The 21,977-nt window shown below is 47.5% G+C and overlaps 2 protein-coding genes across 3 annotated transcripts; both read left to right on the forward strand.

Annotated features, from left to right (window-relative positions):
- Positions 1 to 1,648: 1,648 nt before the first annotated feature.
- On the forward strand, positions 1,649 to 10,635 carry LOC120685957 (patatin-like protein 3). 2 transcript variants are annotated; one of them, XM_039968107.1, is made up of 5 exons: positions 1,649 to 1,798; positions 8,210 to 8,391; positions 8,591 to 9,231; positions 9,547 to 9,881; positions 10,192 to 10,635. In XM_039968107.1, exons 1-5 carry the CDS (start codon positions 1,649 to 1,651, stop codon positions 10,426 to 10,428), a joined length of 1,545 nt encoding a protein of 514 aa, XP_039824041.1. In that variant the 3' UTR covers positions 10,429 to 10,635. The 2 variants fall into 2 exon arrangements, with proteins under 2 accessions (XP_039824041.1, XP_039824042.1); XM_039968108.1 differs by lacking the exon at positions 1,649 to 1,798 and adding an exon at positions 7,803 to 8,131.
- An 8,858-nt stretch (positions 10,636 to 19,493) lies between these two features.
- LOC120686862 (cyclin-dependent kinase inhibitor 3-like) lies at positions 19,494 to 20,822 on the forward strand. Its single transcript, XM_039969056.1, has 3 exons — positions 19,494 to 19,944; positions 20,081 to 20,215; positions 20,295 to 20,822. Exons 1-3 carry the CDS (start codon positions 19,589 to 19,591, stop codon positions 20,362 to 20,364), a joined length of 561 nt encoding a protein of 186 aa, XP_039824990.1. The 5' UTR covers positions 19,494 to 19,588; the 3' UTR covers positions 20,365 to 20,822.
- Positions 20,823 to 21,977: the final 1,155 nt, after the last annotated feature.

Genomic DNA, 21,977 nt, shown 5'->3' on the forward strand with positions numbered 1-21,977 from the left:
TTTTTAGTAGATTAGATTCGTTTTCACCATCTCAACACAAAGGAATCTCTATGCTAGTAGATTGTTTCTTGTATCTTTGGTTCTGTGGATTGATAAACCTTGGGGGAATACTCTAAGGGAAAAGCTACACGAACCGTGCGCTTACGGTATACAAATCGGGGGCGCTAAGGAGCGTCAACAAGTTTTTCTGGCGCCGTTGCCGGGAAACCATCGATTTAAGATCCAATCTTACCTGCATTCGTAAATATTTCTTTTTCTTGATTTTTCTTTTTGACCTTTTTAGATCTCTTATTTTTCTGAGCTAACTAAAAAAACGGGTCTATTCCACGAAAATCAATCTAATCTAGAGTTTGCTTTATTTTTCTTTTATGTTTTAGATCTTGTATATTCATCTTTTAGATCTGGTATATATTTTTCTTTTCACTAACCCAGAGATGGACGGGAGCCTCTCCAACAAACCCGAAAATTTTGTGGATGATCCAGAAAAAAATTACAGGCAAAGGAGACGAGAAGCATGATCAAGGAAGCCGGAACTAGTAGATCCAAAAGTCGAAGCCGACGGTTCATCGTCTTCACCTCAAGCAACTCCACCGACAAGTCCAAAGGAGGCGCCACTTCACCAAGGCTAATGCACTAGCAGCAGCTATGGGCCTGAATTGTTTGAATGGTCCTCTGCTGTGGCAAAATCATGTGCCTGACCCCTGTTGTTTTAACGGTGTAGGGCGGGTGTGACCGAAGGAAGATTATCGGACGTATGTTCGGATCCTAACATTTTACTTCTACATCTGTATTGTGAGCTTGAGCAAGGATGTGGCCAGAGGAGGATTTTCCAACGTATGGTCAGATCTTAGCATTTTCACTCTTCTTGTGTACTGTGGGTTGGCGGAATGTTCCGACGCATGGATGAACCCTAATATTTTCGCTTTTCCGCTTGTACTATGTTTTCAAGAAAAAACTATAATCCCAAAGTTCAAACTTTTTAAGGGCGGGTAACGCCATCACCCGCCCCTGAAAATGGAGCTCATTTGTAGGGGCGGGTAAAAATACATTTTCAAGGATGGGTCAAAAGCTATAGTAATCCCGCTCCATTTATAGGAACGTGTTATTTTTTGAACTACTCCTAAAAAAATATGGTGTTACTACTGCAAAACGATTTTTTAGTAGTATTTATTTACAAAATGATATCCGGGTTTGTTTTTTTTAACGATTACACGGTACAACTAAGACACAACACACTCACTCTCACCTCCCTCTACCTAGTTCCACATGTTTTCACGTAAGTTCGTCATAGCATGTGATGCACACCTGGATCCATTCATCAAATGGTTCTATCAAAGTGAAAATATTTGCAGTCTCCATCAAAGTATCTGCAAATATTTTCAAAATAGCATGTGATGCACACCTGGATCCATTCAATCAAGCTCAGACAGCTCTTAACATTTTTATCTGAAATCAACTCATCTGTTCCGGGATCACGGCCAACCTGGAATGAACATGTGCAAGGGATCGGAGAGAGAAAGAGAAGCTGAGATCCAGTGATAGATGCTGCGAGAAGCGGCCCGCTCTGGGTTTATAAATCGCCGTTACCTTCAGATTGGGCACACAAGATCCAAGGGCCGGGCCGGGCTGCTAGAGCTAGCTACTCGCCATGGCCAGCAACGGCACGGACGCCGCCGCCGAGGTGCCGCAGCCACCGCCGTCCCAGGGGCGGCTCATCACCGTGCTCAGCATCGACGGCGGCGGCATCCGGGGGCTCATCCCGGCCACCATCATCGCCTGCCTCGAGGCCAAGCTCCAGGTACATACCATATATATAATAAGCAGTAAAGCACAAAGCTTTTTTGCTTCAAAAGTTTTTTGCTCATAATTAAGTCTTTGAAAGTTCTGGTCGTTGCACGTCGTTATTTGATCGATCATTGCAGGAGCTGGACGGCCCGGACGCTCGGATGCTGGCGCCTTGCTCACGTCGATGCTGGCGGCGCCGGACGAGAACAAGCGCCCCATCTTCGCCGCCAAGGACCTCACCACCTTCTACCTGGAGAACGGCCCCAAGATCTTCCCCCAGAGAAAGTCTGAAGAATGCATCATGCCATGTTTATTTCAGTGGTGTCTGCCATTACCAAATTAACAACAGTGATCGATGTGCTGCAGGAGGATGGGGTTCCTGAAGCCGGTGGCGAACCTGCTGAGCCTGATGAGGGGCCCCAAGTACGACGGCGCCTTCCTGCACGACAAGATCAAGAGCCTGACGCGCGACATGAGGGTCGCGGACACGGTGACCAGCATCGTGGTGCCGGCCTTCGACGTCAAGTACCTGCAGCCGGTGATCTTCACCACCTACGAGGCCAAGGCCGACCCGCTCAAGAACGCGCACCTCTCCGACATCTGCATCAGCACGTCGGAGAAAGAATCCTTGTCAGAGAAAGAAACAAAGAAAAGAAAGAGAACTCAAGATACTTCATCGAAATTATGGCACTGTCGTTTAGGCCATATTTCGAGGGGGGAATTGAAAGATTAGTGAAGAGTGAAATTCTTCCACAATTAGAGTTCTCTGATCTTGAACAATGCGTCGAATGCATTAAAGGAAAATTTGTAAAGCAAATTAAAAAGGGTGCCAAACGAAGTGCAGGAACGTTAGAAATAATTCACACTGATATATGTGGACCGTTTCCTGTGAAAAGTGTGGATGGCTATGATTCGTTCATAACATTCACAGACGATTACTCCCGCTATGGTTACATTTATACAATTAAAGAAAGGTCTTAAGCATTGGATAAATTTAAAATATTCAAAGCTGAGGTTGAAAATCAGCTTGACAAAAGAATTAAAATAGTAAGATCAGACCGTGGAGGGGAGTACTACGGTCGACATACCCCTTATGGACAAGTTCCTGGACCTTTTGCGAGGTTTTTACAGAAAAATGGTATAGTTGCCCAATACTCTACACCGGGGGAGCCTCAGCAAAATGGAGTAGCTGAAAGGCGCAACCGTACACTAATGGATATGGTGCGCAGTATGATGAGTTATTTCACATTGCCATTGAGTCTATGGATGGAGGCGTTAAAAACCGTCATCCATATTCTCAACAGAGTGCCAAGTAAATCGGTGCCCAAAACGCCGTATGAGCTATGGACAGGAAGAGAACCCTCACTGACTCACCTACGGGTATGGGGGAGCCCAGCTGAGGCTAAAGTGTTTAATCCAAATCTTGGAAAACTGGATCCCAAAACTGTAAGCTGCCATTTTATAGGCTATCCTGAAAAGTCGAAAGGTTTTCGTTTCTACTGCCCAGACAGACATACAAAGTTTGTAGAAACGAGACATGCTGTCTTTCTAGAAAGTGAAATGATCAGGGGGAGCATGGTACCTAGAGAAATAGACCTTGAGGAGAAGCGGGTGTATGTGCCTACTCCTATTATTCAAGAGCCATTTTTCTCACTACATGTTGATGCTGCACCAAAAGTTTCTGAAATAGTGACTCCAGTACCTTCTTCGGTTGTTGCTGCGCCAACTATTCCAGTTATTACGGTGTCAACACCTGTCGCAACTCCACCCATACCAACAGTGAGCGAAGGTTTGGAACCTGTCATCCAGGAACCGCCTGGACCCGCGATTGGACATGAGGAGGAGGAGCTATAGCCCCCTATGGAAAATGTGCTAGAAGTTGAGGCACATAATGTGCCACAAGCAGTGGCCCTTAGAAGGTCACAAAGAGAAAGAAGGTCGGCTATTTCTAGCGATTATGAAGTTTATAATACAGAAGAGGTTCATATGGAGGGTGATCCCACTTCATATGAAAAAGCCATGAGAAGTATTCACTCATCTAAATGGCTGGAAGCTATGAAGGATGAGATGAAATCAATGAGTTCCAATGGTGTTTGGGACTTAGAGAAAATTCCTAAAGGAGCCAAAACAGTAGGCTGTAAATGGGTTTACAAGATAAAACATGACTCCAAAGGGAATGTAGAAAGGTTCAAAGCACGACTCGTGGCAAAAGGCTTTACGCAAAGAGAAGGGATAGACTATAACGAAACTTTTTCTCCGGTTTCGTGTAAAGATTCATTCAGGATTATAATGGCATTGGTGGCACATTATGACTTAGAGTTACATCAGATGGATGTAAAGACGGCATTCCTTAACGGGGATTTGTATGAAAATGTTTACATGGCACAACCAAAAGGTTTTGTCGTGAAAGGAAAAGAACATATGGGGTGTCGCTTAAAGAAATCCATTTATGGATTAAAGCAAGCCTCTAGGCAGTGGTATTTAAAGTTTGATGAAACCATAAGAAAATTTGGGTTTAAAGAAAATGAGGAGGACAATTGCATTTATGCAAAGCTCAGAAGTGGAAAATTTATTTTCCTGATCCTATATGTGGATGACATTCTACTTGCGAGTAGTGATGTTGGTCTGCTACTGGAGACAAAGAAATTCTTGTCCTCAAACTTTGATATGAAAGATCTCGGTGAAGCTTCATTTGTTTTGGGAATTGAAATTCACCGAGATAGAACAAAGGGGGTATTAGGACTGTCACAAAAGGCATACTTAGAAAAGATTCTAAAAAAATACAGTATGCATATGTGCAAGCCTTCACCTGCTCCAATAGTCAAGGGTGATAGATTTGGGAAATTTCAATGTCCCAGGAACCAGTATGAGATCGATCAAATGAAAGCGGTTCCATATGCTTCAGCTGTCGGAAGCCTACAGTATGCTCAAGTTTGTACACGCCCTGACTTAGCATTTGTTACCGGGATACTTTGCAGATATCAAAGTAATCTAGGACAGACACACTGGATCATGGTAAAGAAAGCATTACGTTATGTGCAAGACACAAAAGGCCTCATGCTAACATACAGAAAATCCGATTCCCTAGAGATAGAAGGGTACTCAGATGCGGATTTTGCGGGGGACATTGATGACCGAAAGTCCACGTCCGGTTATGTGTTCACACTCGCAGGAGGAGCTATATCGTGGAAAAGCTCCAAACAAAGCGTCACTGCATCATCGACGATGTACGCTGAATTTGTGGCATGTTATGAGGCCTCGGGGCAGGTTGAATGGTTAAAGAAACTCATACCCGGTTTAAGAGTGGTAGACAGCATTCAAAGACCACTCAGAATGTACTGCGATAATGAACCAGCAGTGTTTTATGCTCACAACAATAAGTCAAGTGGTGCTGCCAAACACATTGACATAAAGTTTTATGTTGTGAAGGAGAAAATCCAGAATCACTCTATTACACTCGAGCATATAAGTACAATGAAAATGCTTGCGGATCCGCTCACTAAAGGCTTACCACCCAATGTGTTCATGGAACACATAGCCGGCATGGGTTTAAGGGAAAGCCTGTGATTTCTAGAAAACAAAAGGGCCCAAAAGATAAAGAATTTGTTTCAAAACAGTGATGTGTATGGTAGCTGTTGAGTCCATCGGTCTTGGACCGTGACGATAAAGCATGCTCTATTCATTAATCTGTGATGGAACAACTAAAGGAAAAAGTTTCAAGTTAAAGTATAAAGTTAAAAGAACAAAGTGAGATCAAGGGGGAGAATTTAATTTCGATCCTAGAAGATTTAATTGCATAAACAGTTGTATGTTCTATTTTTGACCAACGTTGGAATTATTACATACAATTGTTGTTATTATGTTCTCACTATTTTTTTGAAATTTTCAGCAGGGATGAACTTGATGGGATTCATCAGTCACATCCTGACTCTAAAAGGAGACAACTATGGCGAATGGATCAAGAAGGTTGATCTTGCTTTCGTCTGTGGAGAGGTGGATGAGATGATCACCACTCCAAAGCCCACTGAGCCACCGGCTCCAGTGAGAGGGGAATCTGACACTGATGCTGAGTGGCAGGAAAAGCAAAGGGACTATGCTCCCATAAAGATGGATTATGATCTTCAAAAGATAAAGTGGAATAATGCCAACAAGAAATGTGTGGCAGTGATAAAAAACACAATTGATCCTAACATTCTGGGTTCAATTGGAGAGTGTGATTCAGCTGCAGAGTACCTTGAAAAGATAAAGAACCAGTTTACTGGTTCTTCAAAGGCATATGCCACACACATCATAGAGCAGTTGGTGACAAAGAGGTACTATGGCAATGCCGGTACCATAAGAGATCATATCATGGGGATGTGCGCCTTGAACTCCAAGCTCAAACCAATGAACTTGGATCTCAAGGAAGAGTTTATGGTGCACCTGGTGTTCGCCTCTCTGCCAAAAGAGTTTGCAACATTCGTTGTAAACTATAACTCACAGCCAGAGAAGTGGAACATGGAAAAGGCAATTGCCATATGTGCACAAGAGGAAGATAGACTCAAGAAACAGAATGGTGGGTCTGTCAATTTTGTGCATAATAACAAGAAAAGGCCTTTCCATGCTGCTTCCTCCTCTAAAGCTAAAGACAAAGCCCCTATGCCACAGAAGTATCAGCAACAGCGTCAGCAACAGCGCACTCCAGCACAAGATGAGTGCTTCCACTGCTTTGACAAGGGGCATCGTAAAGCAGATTGTCCCGCTTATTTAAAGATGATAATGGCAAAGAATGGTGAGAATGTAATTTCATTTGTTAATGAATCCCTGTATTTAAAGTTTTCTAAATCTACTTGGTGGATTGATTCTGGTGCAACTGTGCATGTTGCAAATTCTTTACAGGGATTCCGTTCGACAAGGACTACGCAAAGAGTACAAGCAGATGTTGAAGCTGTTGGCGATGTCTCCATCGAGCTAGTTAATGGTTTCATGCTTGTATTAAAAGATGTTTTATTTGTTCCTTCGCTTCAAAGAAACTTGATAAGTGATTTGCGCCCTGATCGGGGGCGCCCAACCTTAATGGTTGGTGGGCCCCCACTGCACAGCGCTAAATAAAGAGGGGTGAAGGGGCCGGTGCACGGGTAACGAAGTTCGTCCCGCCGCCAGTACCCTCTCCCACATTCTAAACCCTAGCCGATCTAGAGGGTGCGCTGGAGCAGCGGGAAGCCTCACCGCCGCCGCCATCGACGCTGATCCACCGGCGTCGCTGCCATCGCCCTCGACTTCGAAGTTACGCTCACGACGCCACTGCGCCACTCGTCGCTGCCCTAGAGCAGATCGTCATCAGCGAACCAGAGATGGCCGCCGGATCGAGCTCAAGCGCTGGTGGTGATGGTCTCTCTCTACTCTCTCACTGTGTTCCTTTATATACCGCTTATGCAATAGAACTAGAGATTTTTGCACTTGATGTAAAGAAAAGAAAAGGAATCCCACTCAATTTATGCACTGTGTCGATCCTAGAAGTGTAACACGGTCATGTATAATCCGGCATGCTTTGCCGAGTGCTGCAAGTCTGGCACTAGCAAAAGGCACTCGGCAAAGAGGGGGTATCCCGAGTAGCACCTCTTTGCTGAGTGCCGGCACATGGCAAAAAGGATATATACCATGTGCCCCTAGTTTGCTGAGTGCCTAAGAGCCGGCACTCAGTAAAGGTCCTGTTTGCCGAGTGCCCGATGTTTGGCACTCGACAAACCCTGTGGCATACGGCATACCCTCGGTTTCCGGTAGTGCTCGTTGCCAAAGCTATTGGATCTCTGGTATGATCCTCGTGTTTTTAATGGAGCCAGCTTGAATGGTTGAACACATGCCCCATAATCTGAAGATGAAATAAGTATTTCTAAAGGCAAAAGGCAACGACAATTACCAAGCAAAATGGAGACCACCCTGCACCAAAAAGCGATCATCATAAGCTGTTGGTGTCAGCTTTTCTTATCCGTATCCGGATCTGACCTCATTATATTCCAGTGGAATAGGTTCTTCCAGGATCTTGGCGAGTAAGTAGGCCCTCTCGAATGGCGTCACTGGAAATGTATCATACAAGCTAAGCCAAGCCTTATCTTTGGCCTACTAGTGCATATATTCTTGAAAGGTTACCCAGGCTCAAAAATACCCCAACTGCCACTTCAGCTCACTCCAATCCAACGTAAGAGGCTGCTACCAAGATCAGTTCACCATGGACAGCAATGGCACGGCGGTGCTGGCCCCGCCGCCGTCGCAGGGGAGGCTGATCACCGTGCTGAGCATCGACGGCGGCGGCATCCGCGGCCTCATCCCGGCCACCATCATCGCCTGCCTTGAGGCCAAGCTCCAGGTACGTGATTGGTGGCAGCAACGCTTTGCTTACCATTGATTGGTGGCAGCATCGCTTGCTTACCGTTGGGCGGTGCAGGAGCTGGACGGGCCAGAGGCCAGGATCGCCGACTACTTCGACGTGATCGCCGGGACGAGCACCGGCGCGCTGGTCACGGCGATGCTGGCGGCGCCGGACGAGAAGAAGCGGCCGCTCTTCGCCGCCAGGGACATCAGCCAGTTCTACCTCGACAACGGGCCCAAGATCTTCCCACAAAGAAAGTATGAATGATGCCATTCTCCATCTGGTGTCTGCCACTACCAAACATTTCACTTTCCACACGCTGCTTTTAGCCTTTTGGTCCTGGTGCGCCACATGCTGCATGAATCACACAGTGATAGTGAAATCGTACCAGCTGCTGCAAGGTTGATCAGAAGTATCATTGATGATGGTAATAATGGAAGCAACTGTGTGCTGCAGGATCGGGTTCCTGAAGCCGGCGGCGAACCTGCTGAGCCTGATGAGAGGGCCCAAGTACGACGGCGCCTTCCTGCACGACAAGATCAAGAGCCTGACGCACGACGTGAGGATCGCGGACACGGTGACCAACGTCGTGGTGCCGGCGTTCGACGTCAAGTCCCTGCAGCCGGTCATCTTCTCGACGTATGAGGCGGTGCACGAGCCCCTCAAGAACGCGCACCTCTCCGACATCTGCATCAGCACGGCGGCGGCGCCGACCTACTTCCCGGCGCACTTCTTCAGGACCGAGGGCGAGAAGCCCGGCGGCCGGGAGTTCCACCTCGTCGACGGGGGCGTCGCCGCCAACAACCCCACCATGGTCGCCATGTCCATGCTCACCAAGGAGGTGCTCCGCCACAACCCGGCCTTCAGGCCCGTGGAGTACGGCAACTTCCTCATCGTCTCCATCGGCACCGGGTCGCCCAAGCAGGCCGAGAAGTACACCGCCCCCAAGTGCGCCAAGTGGGGCCTGCTCCGGTGGCTCTACAACGGTGGCTTCACCCCGCTCATCGACATCTTCACTCATGCCAGCGCCGACATGGTCGACATCCCAAGTGCTCTTCGAGGCCCTTCGGTGCGAGAAGAACTACCTCCGCATCCAGGTACAATACTCGCAACCATATCAAAAACTTGAAGTTTTTTCTTTTCAGCTCATACAGTCAAGGTTTCCTACTAAAAAAACGATTAGTAGCAACACCCCAATTTTTTCTGAGACGGGCGAAAATGTAACCCGTTGCTACAAATAGAGCAGGGTGAAATTTGAAACGTGTGAGCGGGGTAAAAAAATTTCAAGCGGTGGCATAAGGCACCTTATCTACTTCTGGCTCGGTGGCAACCTCTCCCTTATTCCCATCTCTCTTCTCTGTCTCTCACGCATCCTCCCTCATCTTTCTCCTCTATCTCTCTCACTTATCCAGAGCACCTGGCAGCTAGGGGCCCGGCCTCCGGCGGCGCCTGCGAGCGGCACTTGCGCGCGGGGGCTGCGGTCCGCTGCTACAGGAGGTGGCGAGGAGGCGGAGTGCACGGAGGACCTGTGGCGCCGGTGGGGTGCAGTGCGGGCCCGGCCTCATGCGCGCACGATGGCAACGGCGCGGTCCGCGGTCTGGCGCGGCACGACCGGGCGTGGCGGTGCATGGCGAGCGCGGACCCGGCCTTCGTCACGCATGGTGGCAGCGGCGCGGTGCGCGGTCCCGGCCTCTGGCTCGCATGGCGGCGACGGCGGCGGCCTGGCGCGGCGCGGCCTAGTGCAGCGGTGCGTGCGGCGGCCGGCGGGGCGTGGGCCCGGCCTTCGTCGCGACGGCATGGCGTCGAAGCACACGGCCCTAGATTTTTTTTGTTTCTTATTTGATTTGTAGGGGGCGGGTTGCTCTGCTGTCCGTCTCTACAAAATCCATTTTTTTTTGGGACGGTCGCATTACCCACTTCTGGAAATAGTATTTGTAGCGGTGAAAACTAGGAGCAGATATCGCGTCCGCCTCTAAAAATACGTTTCTACTCATCCCTAAAAGTTGTTTTCGTAGCAGCGGTTGTGGTTAATCTAATAGACATACGTTTGTTTGTAGGATGATTCGCTAGTAGGACACACATCGTCAGTGGACATCGCGACCAAGAAGAACATGGAGGCGCTGATCGGGATCGGAAGGGAGCTCCTCAAGAAGCCGGTGGCGAGGGTGAACATCGACACGGGGGTTTACGAGCCTGTCTCCGGCGAGGGCACCAACGAGCAGGCTCTCGAGCGCTTCGCTAGGAAGCTCTCCGACGAGCTCAAGCTACGCAAGAAAAACTTCAACTCCTACTAGCTTAGCTTGCTTGCTTAATTGCCAACCAGAGTGGGCCTCGATCAAAAGCAGCAAACTATGTGCATATCAATAAAGAGTTCTGCTTGCTTTTCATCAGAAACCTGAACTGATAATGTGTATCTGGAGTTGTAATTTTGCCTGTGCTTGCTATTGGGCTAAAAATGTTTCGGTGTTATGTTTCGATCTTAAAAGATTGCGCCCAAGCCACAGATACTTGCGTACATGCATGCAACCTCAATCTCAGCTACAGGCAGTGGCGGATCCAGAATTTATTAAGGGAGGGGCTGATTTCTTCTTCCTCGCTCTTTTTTCTTCCTCTTCTTCTTCCTCCTTTCTTCTAAAAAATGGGATGAGGCTTAGGAGGGGATCCATGATTTTTTTTTTGGGTCTGGGGGCTCCAGCCCCTCTAGATAGACCACCCAGTGCTGCCTCCGCCCCTGGCTAGCTCCCAGCCATGAGTGGAAGGAGTGTACTGTGCCTTGTGCACGGTAGAGTCATTGTGGATTCTTGTACACTGACGGGCAGATTTAAAAAAGTATGAAACAGAATCGCCAAGATAGACAAATGGAATCGCAGGTTCAATCATGCAGAGAGAGAAGTAGGAAACAGGAAGGAAGCAGGTGGTATTGGGCTGGGGATTCATGGATGGGCCTGATTTCAGCCTTGCAAACTATCAATCCATGGGGCTTCCTGAACAATGGGCCTGATTATCGCAAAAAAAAAAACTTTCTTAGGACTATACAAACTTATTCTGAGTTCACTCATCACCAGTTCACTCATCACCAGTTCACCGTCTCTCCTAAATTTTTTTTGGAACGGAATCTTACTAATTTGAAGTACTAAATGAAGTCTATTTATAAAACTTTTTACACAGATGGGTTGTAAATCGCGAGACGAATCTAATGATAGTAATTAATCCATGATTAATATATAATTAGCGGATGGTTACTGTTGCAAATCATAGATTAGGTGGGCTCATTGAATTCGTCTCGCGATTTACAGCACATCCGTGCAAAAAGTTTTGTAAATAGATTTCATTTAGTACTCCATGCATGTGTCCATACATTTGATGTGATGTTTTTTGGTGTAAAATTTTTGACATATACATTGAAAAGCCGGAATGGTATATATCTGAACAGCGACATCTTTCATAGGCATTAAAGTGTACTGAGACAGTTTGTTGAGAAATTTCTAGAACACGCATCTTTCGGTGTCGCAGGCCCAAATTTTTCCTACTTTTTCTCTGACCTTAGGAAACCTTTAGTGGCCTTTTTCCTCCATCCTACGTTTAAACATTTTTAATTATAGTTGTTACAGCGCATTAGGTATATTATTATGGTAATAACAATCGGCCTACACTGAAAAGATCAGCCACATTAAACCCATAAGACTCGGGTACTAGATCAGCCACATTAAACCCAATAAACATTATTGTCAAATATAGAGATTGGAATAAAAGATAAAACAATGAAACAAAAGGAAATAATATCTTACTCCTTTGTGCTCTATTGTTGATGAGATGTAATAATTAACCCTGGTGGGCTATTAGGTTGTGTGATATGTAAGCTGACCATCTTCCACACAAAATAGATAAGAGCCTGAGAGACAAAGGTTTAAAAGAAAAAAAAAAGAAGAGGTGCGAATACGAAATTTCAAAATATTACCTAGCTGGAATTTTTATTTTGTCATCAGTTGTGTTTTTTCTTTTGTTGGGATACTCCTACACCCAAACTTATGTGGTCAAAACCTTAGCTCCAAACTCTCCCCTAAGACCTTCATGACATGGTTGTGTGGAGGAACACAACAGCTCGTAGCATCTGAAAAAGGATTTAAGACTTCTTCACCGACAACAAACCTAGCCGTGCCGTCCACCTTGAAGCTGAACTACAGGCTCTTCGATCAACAAGGTGATCTCTCTGCCGCTGGTGGCAGTGCGGCTACTATAAGATCACCATGTCAAAGACTGTGGAGCTCGGCTTCAAGGAAGACAGCAGAGTTGGGTTTGTTGTTGGTGAAGAAGTCTTGAATCTTCTTCCACTGGTTTGTAATGTAGCAGTGAGATTGTGTGGTGAGGCTGATCAAGAGCACGAGGCTGATGATGTGGGCTGGATTGAAAGCTGCAGGAGATAATGCACCATCATCAGATATTCAGAGTCGAGATGCTTTGGTTACCATGAAAGGTAGCAAATGCACTCATGTTTATTGATTCACATGAGCCTATAAATAGGCAATACGATGTTTACATGAGCGGTGGTGAGAGCACCCATAATTGCTAACAGATACGACATGCATGCTATCCATGGGACCATAGACTCGTTCTAAACATTGAGAGGTCGTCACTTGCGGTACATCGGGAGAAATGGTCACACCAACATGTTAACACACACAGTACTTGAAGGGTGGATGCATGCTATATGTCATTGAGACTAGGTAGTGCATGCTTGTACATTGACCCGTCATTTTTTCGCCTGATGGGCTAAGGGTAGTTACAGTAAAAAAATCACCAGGATGCATGACAAATAGGATCACATATGCCATTACGCAGAACAAAGGTTTAAAAGGGAAAAAAAGGAGGGTGCAAACACGAAATTTCAAAATATTAGCTAGCTGGAATTTTTATTTTGTCATCAATTCTGTTTTTCTTTTGTTGGGATACTGCCATGCCCAAACTTATGTGGTCAAGATCTTGGCTCCAAGCTCTCACCCAGTGAAAGCTGAGGCCGGATATTTTTCTTAATCTAAAAAAATGTGGTCAGGATCTTTTTGGTTAATTGTGTTGTTTTTTTGTTTTACTATTTGCTGTGGAGCCAAATGATCTGTTGTTATGTTGCGATCTTAAAGATTGTGCCCATGTCAATCTACAACCAATGGCAACAGGCCTCCCCATGACGATCCAATCTGGGTCTAAGAGGAACTATTTAGTCTCTATGCTACTCTCCTAAAACCTTCATGACATGGTCGTGTGGAGGAACACAACGGCCCGTAGCATCTGAAAAAGGATTTAAGACTTCTTCACCGACAACAAACCTAGCTGTGCCGTCCACCTTGAAGCTGAGCTACGCGCTCTTCGATCAACAAGGTGATCTCTCCGCCGCTGGTGGCTGTGCGGCTATTTTAAGAGCACCATGTCAAAGAATATGGAGCTCGGCTTCAAGGAAGACAACAGAGCTGAATTTGTTGTCGGTGAAGGTCTTGAATCTTCTTCCACTGGTTTGTAATGTAGCAGTGAGATTGTGTGGCGAGGCTGATCAAGAGCACGAGGCTGATGATGTGGCCTGGATTAAAAGCTGCAGGAGATAACTGCACCATCATCAGAGATTTAGAGTCGAGATGCTTTGGTTACCATGAAAGCTGCTAGCAAATGCACTCTCATGTTTATTAATTCACATGAGCCTATAAATAGGCAATACGATGTTTACATGAGCGGTGGTGAGAGCACCCACAATTGCTAACAGATACATGCAATCCATGGGACCATAGACTCGTTCTGAATATTGCGAGGTCGTCAGTTGCGGTACACCGGAAGTAACGGTCACACCAACATGTTAACACACACAGTACTTGAAGGGTGGATGCATGCTATATGTCATCGAGACTAGGTAGTGCATGCTTGTACAATGACCCGGCATTTAATTTTTTTCTGACGGGGGCTAAGGATAGTTACGGTAAAAATCACCAGGATGCATGACAAATAGGATCACACATATGCCATTACGCAGAGACAGGCCAGAAAAGGGCTCCAACATACTTCTACAAGCTGGTTAAGCAGGGGGTTCTACCTTTAAAGTACACTAGACCTATTTCGTTTAACCATTTTAGCCCACCAATCTAACACTGTGGATGTCATGCAACATTTTCGATAGGCTAATTAATTTTTTGGTACCTAAATAACGCATGCTTTAGTTTACTGTCACTTTGCTCTGTATCTTCATACTTTTCAGTGCATCTCAAGCTCAGGCATTGAAGCACCCCACAAACATTTAGCCCCCTGCATCATCGCCGCAGGTTTTGCTCCTCTCTTTCTGTGGATTCTAGTAGCTGGTCCCGTACACTCCACTATCAAGATCGATGAAGATGATGCCGCAGCAGCATCGATCTGGTTTTGCTTGGTGAGTGGCGACACATCGTCGAAAAGACAGTGCTTTCTCTTGTCTCATAAAGATTCTCGCTGGAGGCTCGGAAACTAGGGCAGCATCGTTTCTAGACCTTCAGTAGTTCAATATTTTTAGATTATTCGGTAGTACAGTAGACTAGTAGCAAACCATGTCAAGGAGATCGAGGATAGTCGGCCTGGCCCGTGGCTCGTGGAGTTGGGACTTAGGGCATGTTTTGATCCCTTTAGTTATTACTAGAGTAACTTTAGTCCCTATCCTGTTTGGATTGAGGGACTAAAGATTATTAAATCAACTGTATAAAGACCATGTTGCCCCTCTTTAATGCACCGAGCCAGCAGTCTCGGATAGGGTTGGGGAGGGGCCGCTGCAGGTGGAAAAAGATCACTTTAGTCCCCTTTAGCAACCCCCTTGGGACTAAAGGATTAAGAGCTTGTTTGGATCCCTTTAGTCCCTAGGGACTAATATCATTAAATTAACTATACAAAGGCCATGTTGCCTCTATTTAATGCATAGAATAAGCAATCTAGGATTAAATAGAATCGGCAGTCTCGGATAGGGTTGTGGAGGGGTAGGATGTGGAAAAATATCACTTTAGTCCCCTTTAGTCACCCCCTCTTGGGGACTAAAGGACTAATACCTTTAAGTGCTCTTAGTCCGGCTTCCTAGAGACTAAAAAGGGACTAAAAGAGGGTGACTAAAGTTTAGCCACCCCATCCAAACAGGCCCTGCAGCCCCTTTGGTGAAACAACTTCTCTGATAGAGCTGAAGTCATTTTGATAAACGTTCGGCAAAACAGTTTCTTCCTATTTTCCATGAATGGATTGAAGAGGTCATATATCCAATATGCCCCTAGCTATTTGACTTGCTTGTTCATCTGAATTGTGTGTTTGAACTCAGTTTTCAATTTTAGATCATATAAAATAAATAAAAATATTTGTTAACTAATTGTACCATAGGAACCAACAGAAGATTCGTTATTAACTACACGAAGCAGACATATTCTCATGATGATCTAGAGAAAAAGATTAGGCTGCGGTGGTAATTTTAGCGTACACATTGCAAAGTTTGGGGTATTTGTGTAGCAGTTCATATGGACTTGGGTTTGGAGTCGGTCGGAGCCGGTATTTCGGGCTCCTCCGGCGCAGTGCAAAATAAATGAAAGGGCTTCACGAGATGCTTCATATGTATGTGCAAAATACCTATTTGGTACATCTTTGTTTGAAGCCATCGCAGGAGCCGTTCCAAAAGCTCTACCAAAGGGGCTCTTAGAATTGGGAAACAAGGGACAGAGTTAGGAACTAGCTAGTTCCATGCTCCTGATGCTTCCTGTCATTGTAGTAAATCCAAGAATGGCCGATTCTAAGGGTTATTGGCTTGCGCAAATTTGCTTCCTTTCGGTGCTGCCTGTTGGTTACAATTACATATATATATGCATAGTTTATTAGAGTATATACATCTGTGCTGCATCACAGAATGTGGCATGAATATTCACCAATAAACAAATCAGTGTCAGCAGCAGCAAGAACTTCTGGGCCAGGATACTAGGATATCAGTGTGCATGGTTCACAAGAACATGTCCATGCGCCTGGCTGCGCAGCTGAATAAAATCAGAACCGATCGAGCTCGCTCGACGACAGCCGACTTTCGGCCATTCCGAGATACCCACGCGCGCGTCTCCTCCACCTCTCGTACGCCAAGCCGTACGTCGTCCCCCACACAAGAAAGTGAGATCCGTTCTTCAGCGGCATGATGCTCTCCCGCACCTACCTCTAGCTGGTAGCTGCAGCCGCCCCCACCCAGTGTCACATCCATCAATCCGTCTGCAAGTTTTTCCACTGTTCCGCAGGGGCAGGAGCTAGCTAGCTAGGAAGTGACAGCATCGGTTGCTGCTACTGATGCATGCTGATGAGAGCCACCTCGTCCAAGAGCGTCGTCCGGAAAAGCCTGCACAGCAACAGGCCCAATGCGGGGGTTGATCGAATCTTGTTCAGAACCAGGTCAGATCGATCAGTGGAACAGAACGAAGAGTGGCCACTGGGCCATGCATGCATGGAGGTTCATCAGTCTTCAGTGGCCGGTCTTTGATCCATCCTAGGTTTCACCGTCACCTGCTATGCTAATTACAGCCTGCAGCCAGAGACCTTACGCTCGCCTGATCCAAAAGTGCTTTAGTTTGGTACCAACATTGGGGTACTGAACAAGAACAAATGGATCATTGCTGACACCAATGGCTAGCAAGGTAGGTGGCAAAATGCACTTTTTGCACACAAGCTTTGGGAGCTCCTTAGATTCCCCAATAAGCTTATGATAACGCTAGCTTTGATCAGGTTAACGGCCTCTTTGCATTGGCACCTCATGATCGTTCATCAGTGTGTGCTTTAGTAGTTTTACTGCCGCCGCTTTGCTCTCCATGACTGAAACTGCATACGCTTGCTGCCAGTGCACCTTGGCCTCACAGTAAGAGCTCCACACTTTGATGCATGGATGCCTGCCACAGGCGACAGGCCCACGGCTGCTGTTTGCTTCCTCCATGATTGCTGCCGCTACTTTCTACGGGTTCTCATCGCTGGGGCGCCTGCATCTGGCCCCCATGCGTCTCTGAAGGCGATCGAGGTCGACGAAGATGATCTGAAGCTGCTACAGCGAGCGTGGATTGTCGTCGATCGTTGGAGAGATCACAGGCAACAAGGTCAGATTTTGCTTGGTGATCGAACCGCGATGATGAACAGGCAGGCAGAACTGCTGCTAGCTTTCACGTGCCTCGGTAAAGATTGTTCCTACTGATAGATGGGGGCACCATTGTTTCTGGATGTTTCAGTAGTGGTGATTGCTAGCTAGTGTGACCGTCAAACAGCCGGCCCCATCATGGAGTTGGAGTCGATCGGGAACGATCAAATGAACCTGGATGGGGACGGAGACAAAACCCGGGCCTCTGCAAATGCAGCATGTGCTGTTCGCTCGTCAGAGTCCGTTCCTTAGGACTTGTCGCGAGTTCCAAGGCTTTTGTGCATGTGAGTGCCCGCATTTGTTTGCTGTTGGTGCCTTGGTGGCTCCTACTGTTGCCAAGTCTGCACATCGTGTACCGAAGGAAAATTTAAAAGGGAACAAACAACACCGTACCTTAGTGGTACATTGCACACATGATGGTCTATCCGGTTTGACATGACGTTTGTGCTGTCAGTGTCGCCTCTAGGTAATATCTTCTTCTTAGTTTCTAGTTGTGCTATCTCAAGAGATGAATTCCAAACTACAATTACATGATCTCCAAAGATAACAAGAGCGAGGATTCAGGTGTTTGGTTAGGGTACGGTAATTCATCATCTCCTGCTCGCGAACGGACGTCTAGTTGAATTATTTAGGTGGCTCTAGTAGTACTTCTTGGATTCTGGGTTTGACTCAATGTGGGAGCAAAGGTTGGGGTTAAAAGAATCTCTCTTGCTGGCGTGGCTACCATTCGGGGGCGGGGGGGGGGGGGTCCTCGACCAAGAAGGCCGTTGCTTCCTCTTAACAAATACGGTGGGGCGTCATACCCCTTCGGTCAAAGTTTTATTCATCATCTCCTCGCCTCTCACATTTTTGCTTGTTTGAGGACTGGAATAGTGGGTTGATCCATCCATCCTTGACAAGCACATCATCTCCATCGCAGTAGTCACGGACGTCAGCTCATTTTTTTAACTAGAATGCCGCTTATGCAAAAAGCGTGGGAATCTAGGCTTATCTCCATCACGATTTTGTGGGTCGCGCGATTGGTTTGCCACGAAACAAACAGTGTCTTAAATTGGGGTTGGATGGTAGAATAGCTAATGGTAATGGCTAGCTAGTTTGGTAGCCAGATACTGGTATGAGAGCATCTCCAAGAGTTCTTGTATTTTGTTAGCTACATTTACAAATTATACCTCTTTGTAAATGTATAAAAGCACCTAATTTTAAAGAGTAATCCAACAGTCTAGGTAAAATGGCCCCCTCGCTTCATCCTCCTCCTCCGCTTGCCCATGCCTCCGATGACGACCAGTCGCATGCCACGACAGAACCAGAAGCCGGAGCAGATACAGCCGGCGGCGCCACCACGACATCCGGGAGCGGAACACTAGCCGCGGCCGGCCAATCCCTCGCGGCCTCGCCCCTTCCCTTGCTTCACGGCGCGCCCATCCGCAGTAGCAGCAGCCGGCGGTGGTGGACAAGGTGAGGGGCAGCGGCAGCGAATCGAGCTCTCCCGCCGGCGAAATCGAGCGATTTCACCGCCGAATCGACCTCCAACACCGTCACACGAGCTCGTCCCCGCCTCCAGCACCTCTGCGCCGAGCTCGGCTCCGCCTCCAACACCGTCCGCCACCCAACACCTCCGCGCCGAGCTGGACTCCATCTCCAGCACTGCCCACGAATGTGGCCGGCGGCAGAGCTCCCCAGGGGCGACCACGGCGGCGCTCGCTCGCGGCCTCAGAGCAAGGCGGCGACTGAGCTCCCTCGCACCCGGCAGCGGTGCTCCCCAGCGCAGCTCAGCGCTTGCGCACGAATTGGGGTGGCGGCAGCACTCGCCCCGCGGCCGCGGTGCCCCCCAAGGCGCGGCGTCGGCGCTCCCAGGCGCGCGGGAGGGGGAAAGAGGAGCATGCACGATGAGGAAGATGGCTTGGGTGCCCCACTGCAAAAATGCCCAATGGAGAGGAGCGGATACAAAATCAGATACAGAGGAGAGGTGGATGGAAATACTGTTGGATTGAGTTTTTTTCATGATTTTTTATTTTTACAAATTCAAATAGATTTACAAGAGCTCATGGAGATGCTCTAAAGCCTGTTTAATCAGGTCGCTGCAAAACCTCCCGAGCCTTTGCAGGCACCAATTACGCTTCTCACCTGCATCACTGCAGCTCAAGATTTTTTTTTCGGACAACCATTGCACGCCAACTTGACTTTACCGTGACGTGGCAAGCCTTCTTATGCGCCCATGCCCATCTCACTCACTCTCTCAGTGTAGCTCTCACTAGCACACAGCGCACAGCAGCTAGCCGAGTGCACACCAGCATAGCAGCCAACCAGCCAGCCAGCCGATGGGCAAGTGCGTCAGGATCCGCGGCAGCAAGCCGCCGTCGCCGGGCGAGGCGGCGGCGTACCTCACGCTGCGGAGCGGCCGCCGCGTGCCGGTGGCGGTGGCCGCGGGCGCCGCCGCGTGCAGCCCGCCGGGCAGCCGCCGCAGCAGCCGCCGCGGGTGCGGCGCCAAGCCCGCGGCTAAGCGCGCGTGCGGCAGCCCCGGCCGGCGCAAGAGCGCGGGGCTGCCGAGGCCGGCGCTCAACGGCGGCGCCCGGCCAGAGGAGAAGCTGCCGCCGCCGCCGCCGCCGCCGCCGCCGCCGCAGGCGAGCCCCGTTGCCCGCGACGGCGTCGACGGCGACCGTGGAGACAGCTCCGAGTAAGTTAGCTACTCAAAATTGTTGACTGCTGCACAAAGAATGGTATTTTCTAGGTTGCAAAAACAAAAGCCATCGGCGACTCAAATGTTAATTAACTACTTTCTTTCCTCTGAATTTTGTTCAAATAAAATTCAGCCGCCGCCGGCCCGGGAGCAAGGCCGCCGGCGTCGCAGGCCAGCCGTCGCCGCCGCCGTCACGGCCGCTGGAGGCCGAGATGGAGGCCTTCTTCGCCGCGGCGGAGCTCGCCGAGCGCCGGCGATTCGCAGATACGTAAGCACATCTCGCACTCTCGCAGTTGGTTTCCGGCCTGCGCACGATTCGGGGCCTGAAGAAAAGCTGGCTTTGGCAGGTACAATTACGACGTCGCCCTCGACCGCCCGTTGGAAGGCCGGTTCGAGTGGACGCCGGTGAGCACGTGAGAGGTCGGAGCAAGGGGGGCAAAACTGTCAACCCGTAGATCGCAAGGAATGCTTCTTCTTCTTCTTCTTCTTCTAGCTACAACCTTGGGAAATTGGAGTTAGTCCTTGACTCTCCTACTGATCACTCATGTCGTTTAGAGAATTCCACTGCTTCAGTACCTCTTGTCATCAGCTGTCACTAGCTACTTACTACTAGTAGCTAGGAATAGTCGCCATGGTTCAGTTCATCGATCGATCTACCACTGTACTGTCTCTGACAACCATGCATATATAGTGTGTATAGGATAAGGTGATCCATTGGAGGAAGCTTCTGAGCTCCCCATGCTGATCAGTTTCGTTCAACCAGCATGACATTGTTCTACTCATTTTCACTTCAACTCAACTCATTAGTCTCGCATCTTTAAATCAGCATAATTTGTGACTTCTGTTCATACATAATTTACTTTAATTACAAGCAAGCTACTTACTCAGGGAGCTATAGATATATATAAACATAGCTCCAGGTTAACTTTGTTCTCAAGCTAGTGATGTAGCAACAGTACTGGCTTTGGAGTTAACTGGAAGATCCAAACCGGCCGTGCCGTTTCCAACTCAGGAATCTCACTGACATGTGAATGTACCTTGGCTTGAAGCCGGCCGTGCATTGCCTGGTCCAGTGCTTTTGTTCTAGGGTACCTTGCCTCATCCGCATACAGGCCACATGCGCATGCATACCCGATCCTATCCCTTTTTTCACCTGTGTAAAAATCAAGTTTTTATCTTTATCTTTACTTTTAAAGATAATTTTATGGATTTTACATGTGTGAGACGTGAGTGGATTTTTGCAGGGGCAATTTCTTTATTGATTAACATTCATCGATCTTTAATTTTGTCCTTCTTACCAATTTTGCAAGGATATTCAAACCTTTTCACCTTGTATTCAACCTGGCGATGCTTTTAGGATTTGTACGCTTTCATGTACCGTCAAAGATGCTATTTTCTTAGCTTGTTGAAAAGGTTCAAAAGTTCATTTATGACGACCTCAAAGGTACATTTGCCATGTCCTTCCTGCTCGGTGCTCAGTCCTGTCCTTTTCCGTGCAGTCTTTCTTTCTTTTTTCTTTTTTTGAGGGCACATGCAGTCTTTGTTTCTAGAATCTAATAAGGGCGCTAAACCCTGTGAGCTCATATTTCCTTTTTACTTTTGTCGATCTCTTTTCTTTTTGAAACTGCGTAGTGCAAACTTAGCCAATTTTCACCCTTTTTAGTTTTACACATCTCGAGATTTCACAATGGATGTTACATAGCCAAGGGGAATAATTAAAAAATTAGGCACCATATATTTAAATTTTTTGTAATGGAATTTGTGACCTTGGTATTGTGTTATCTTTGAAAATTCCAGTATTTGGGTTTGGGCGACTAATAAATGGACCATTTGCAATGACTTGCACAGTCATGTTAAACAAGTCAAAAGGCACACATCATCAGCTGGTTGTTGGCTTCATAATTGCAGCAGCAACCAAAAGAAAAAAAAAACACCCTCCAAAAGGCAGCAAGAACACAAAGGAGATGGAATCTTGATGCATATGCCCTTCCTTTGTACTTTTCTTGGTGCTTAGGGCGCGTTTAGTTTCC

Source organism: Panicum virgatum, chromosome 8N, assembly GCF_016808335.1.
Source record: "Panicum virgatum strain AP13 chromosome 8N, P.virgatum_v5, whole genome shotgun sequence".
In the NCBI taxonomy this organism is placed as follows: domain Eukaryota; kingdom Viridiplantae; phylum Streptophyta; class Magnoliopsida; order Poales; family Poaceae; genus Panicum; species Panicum virgatum.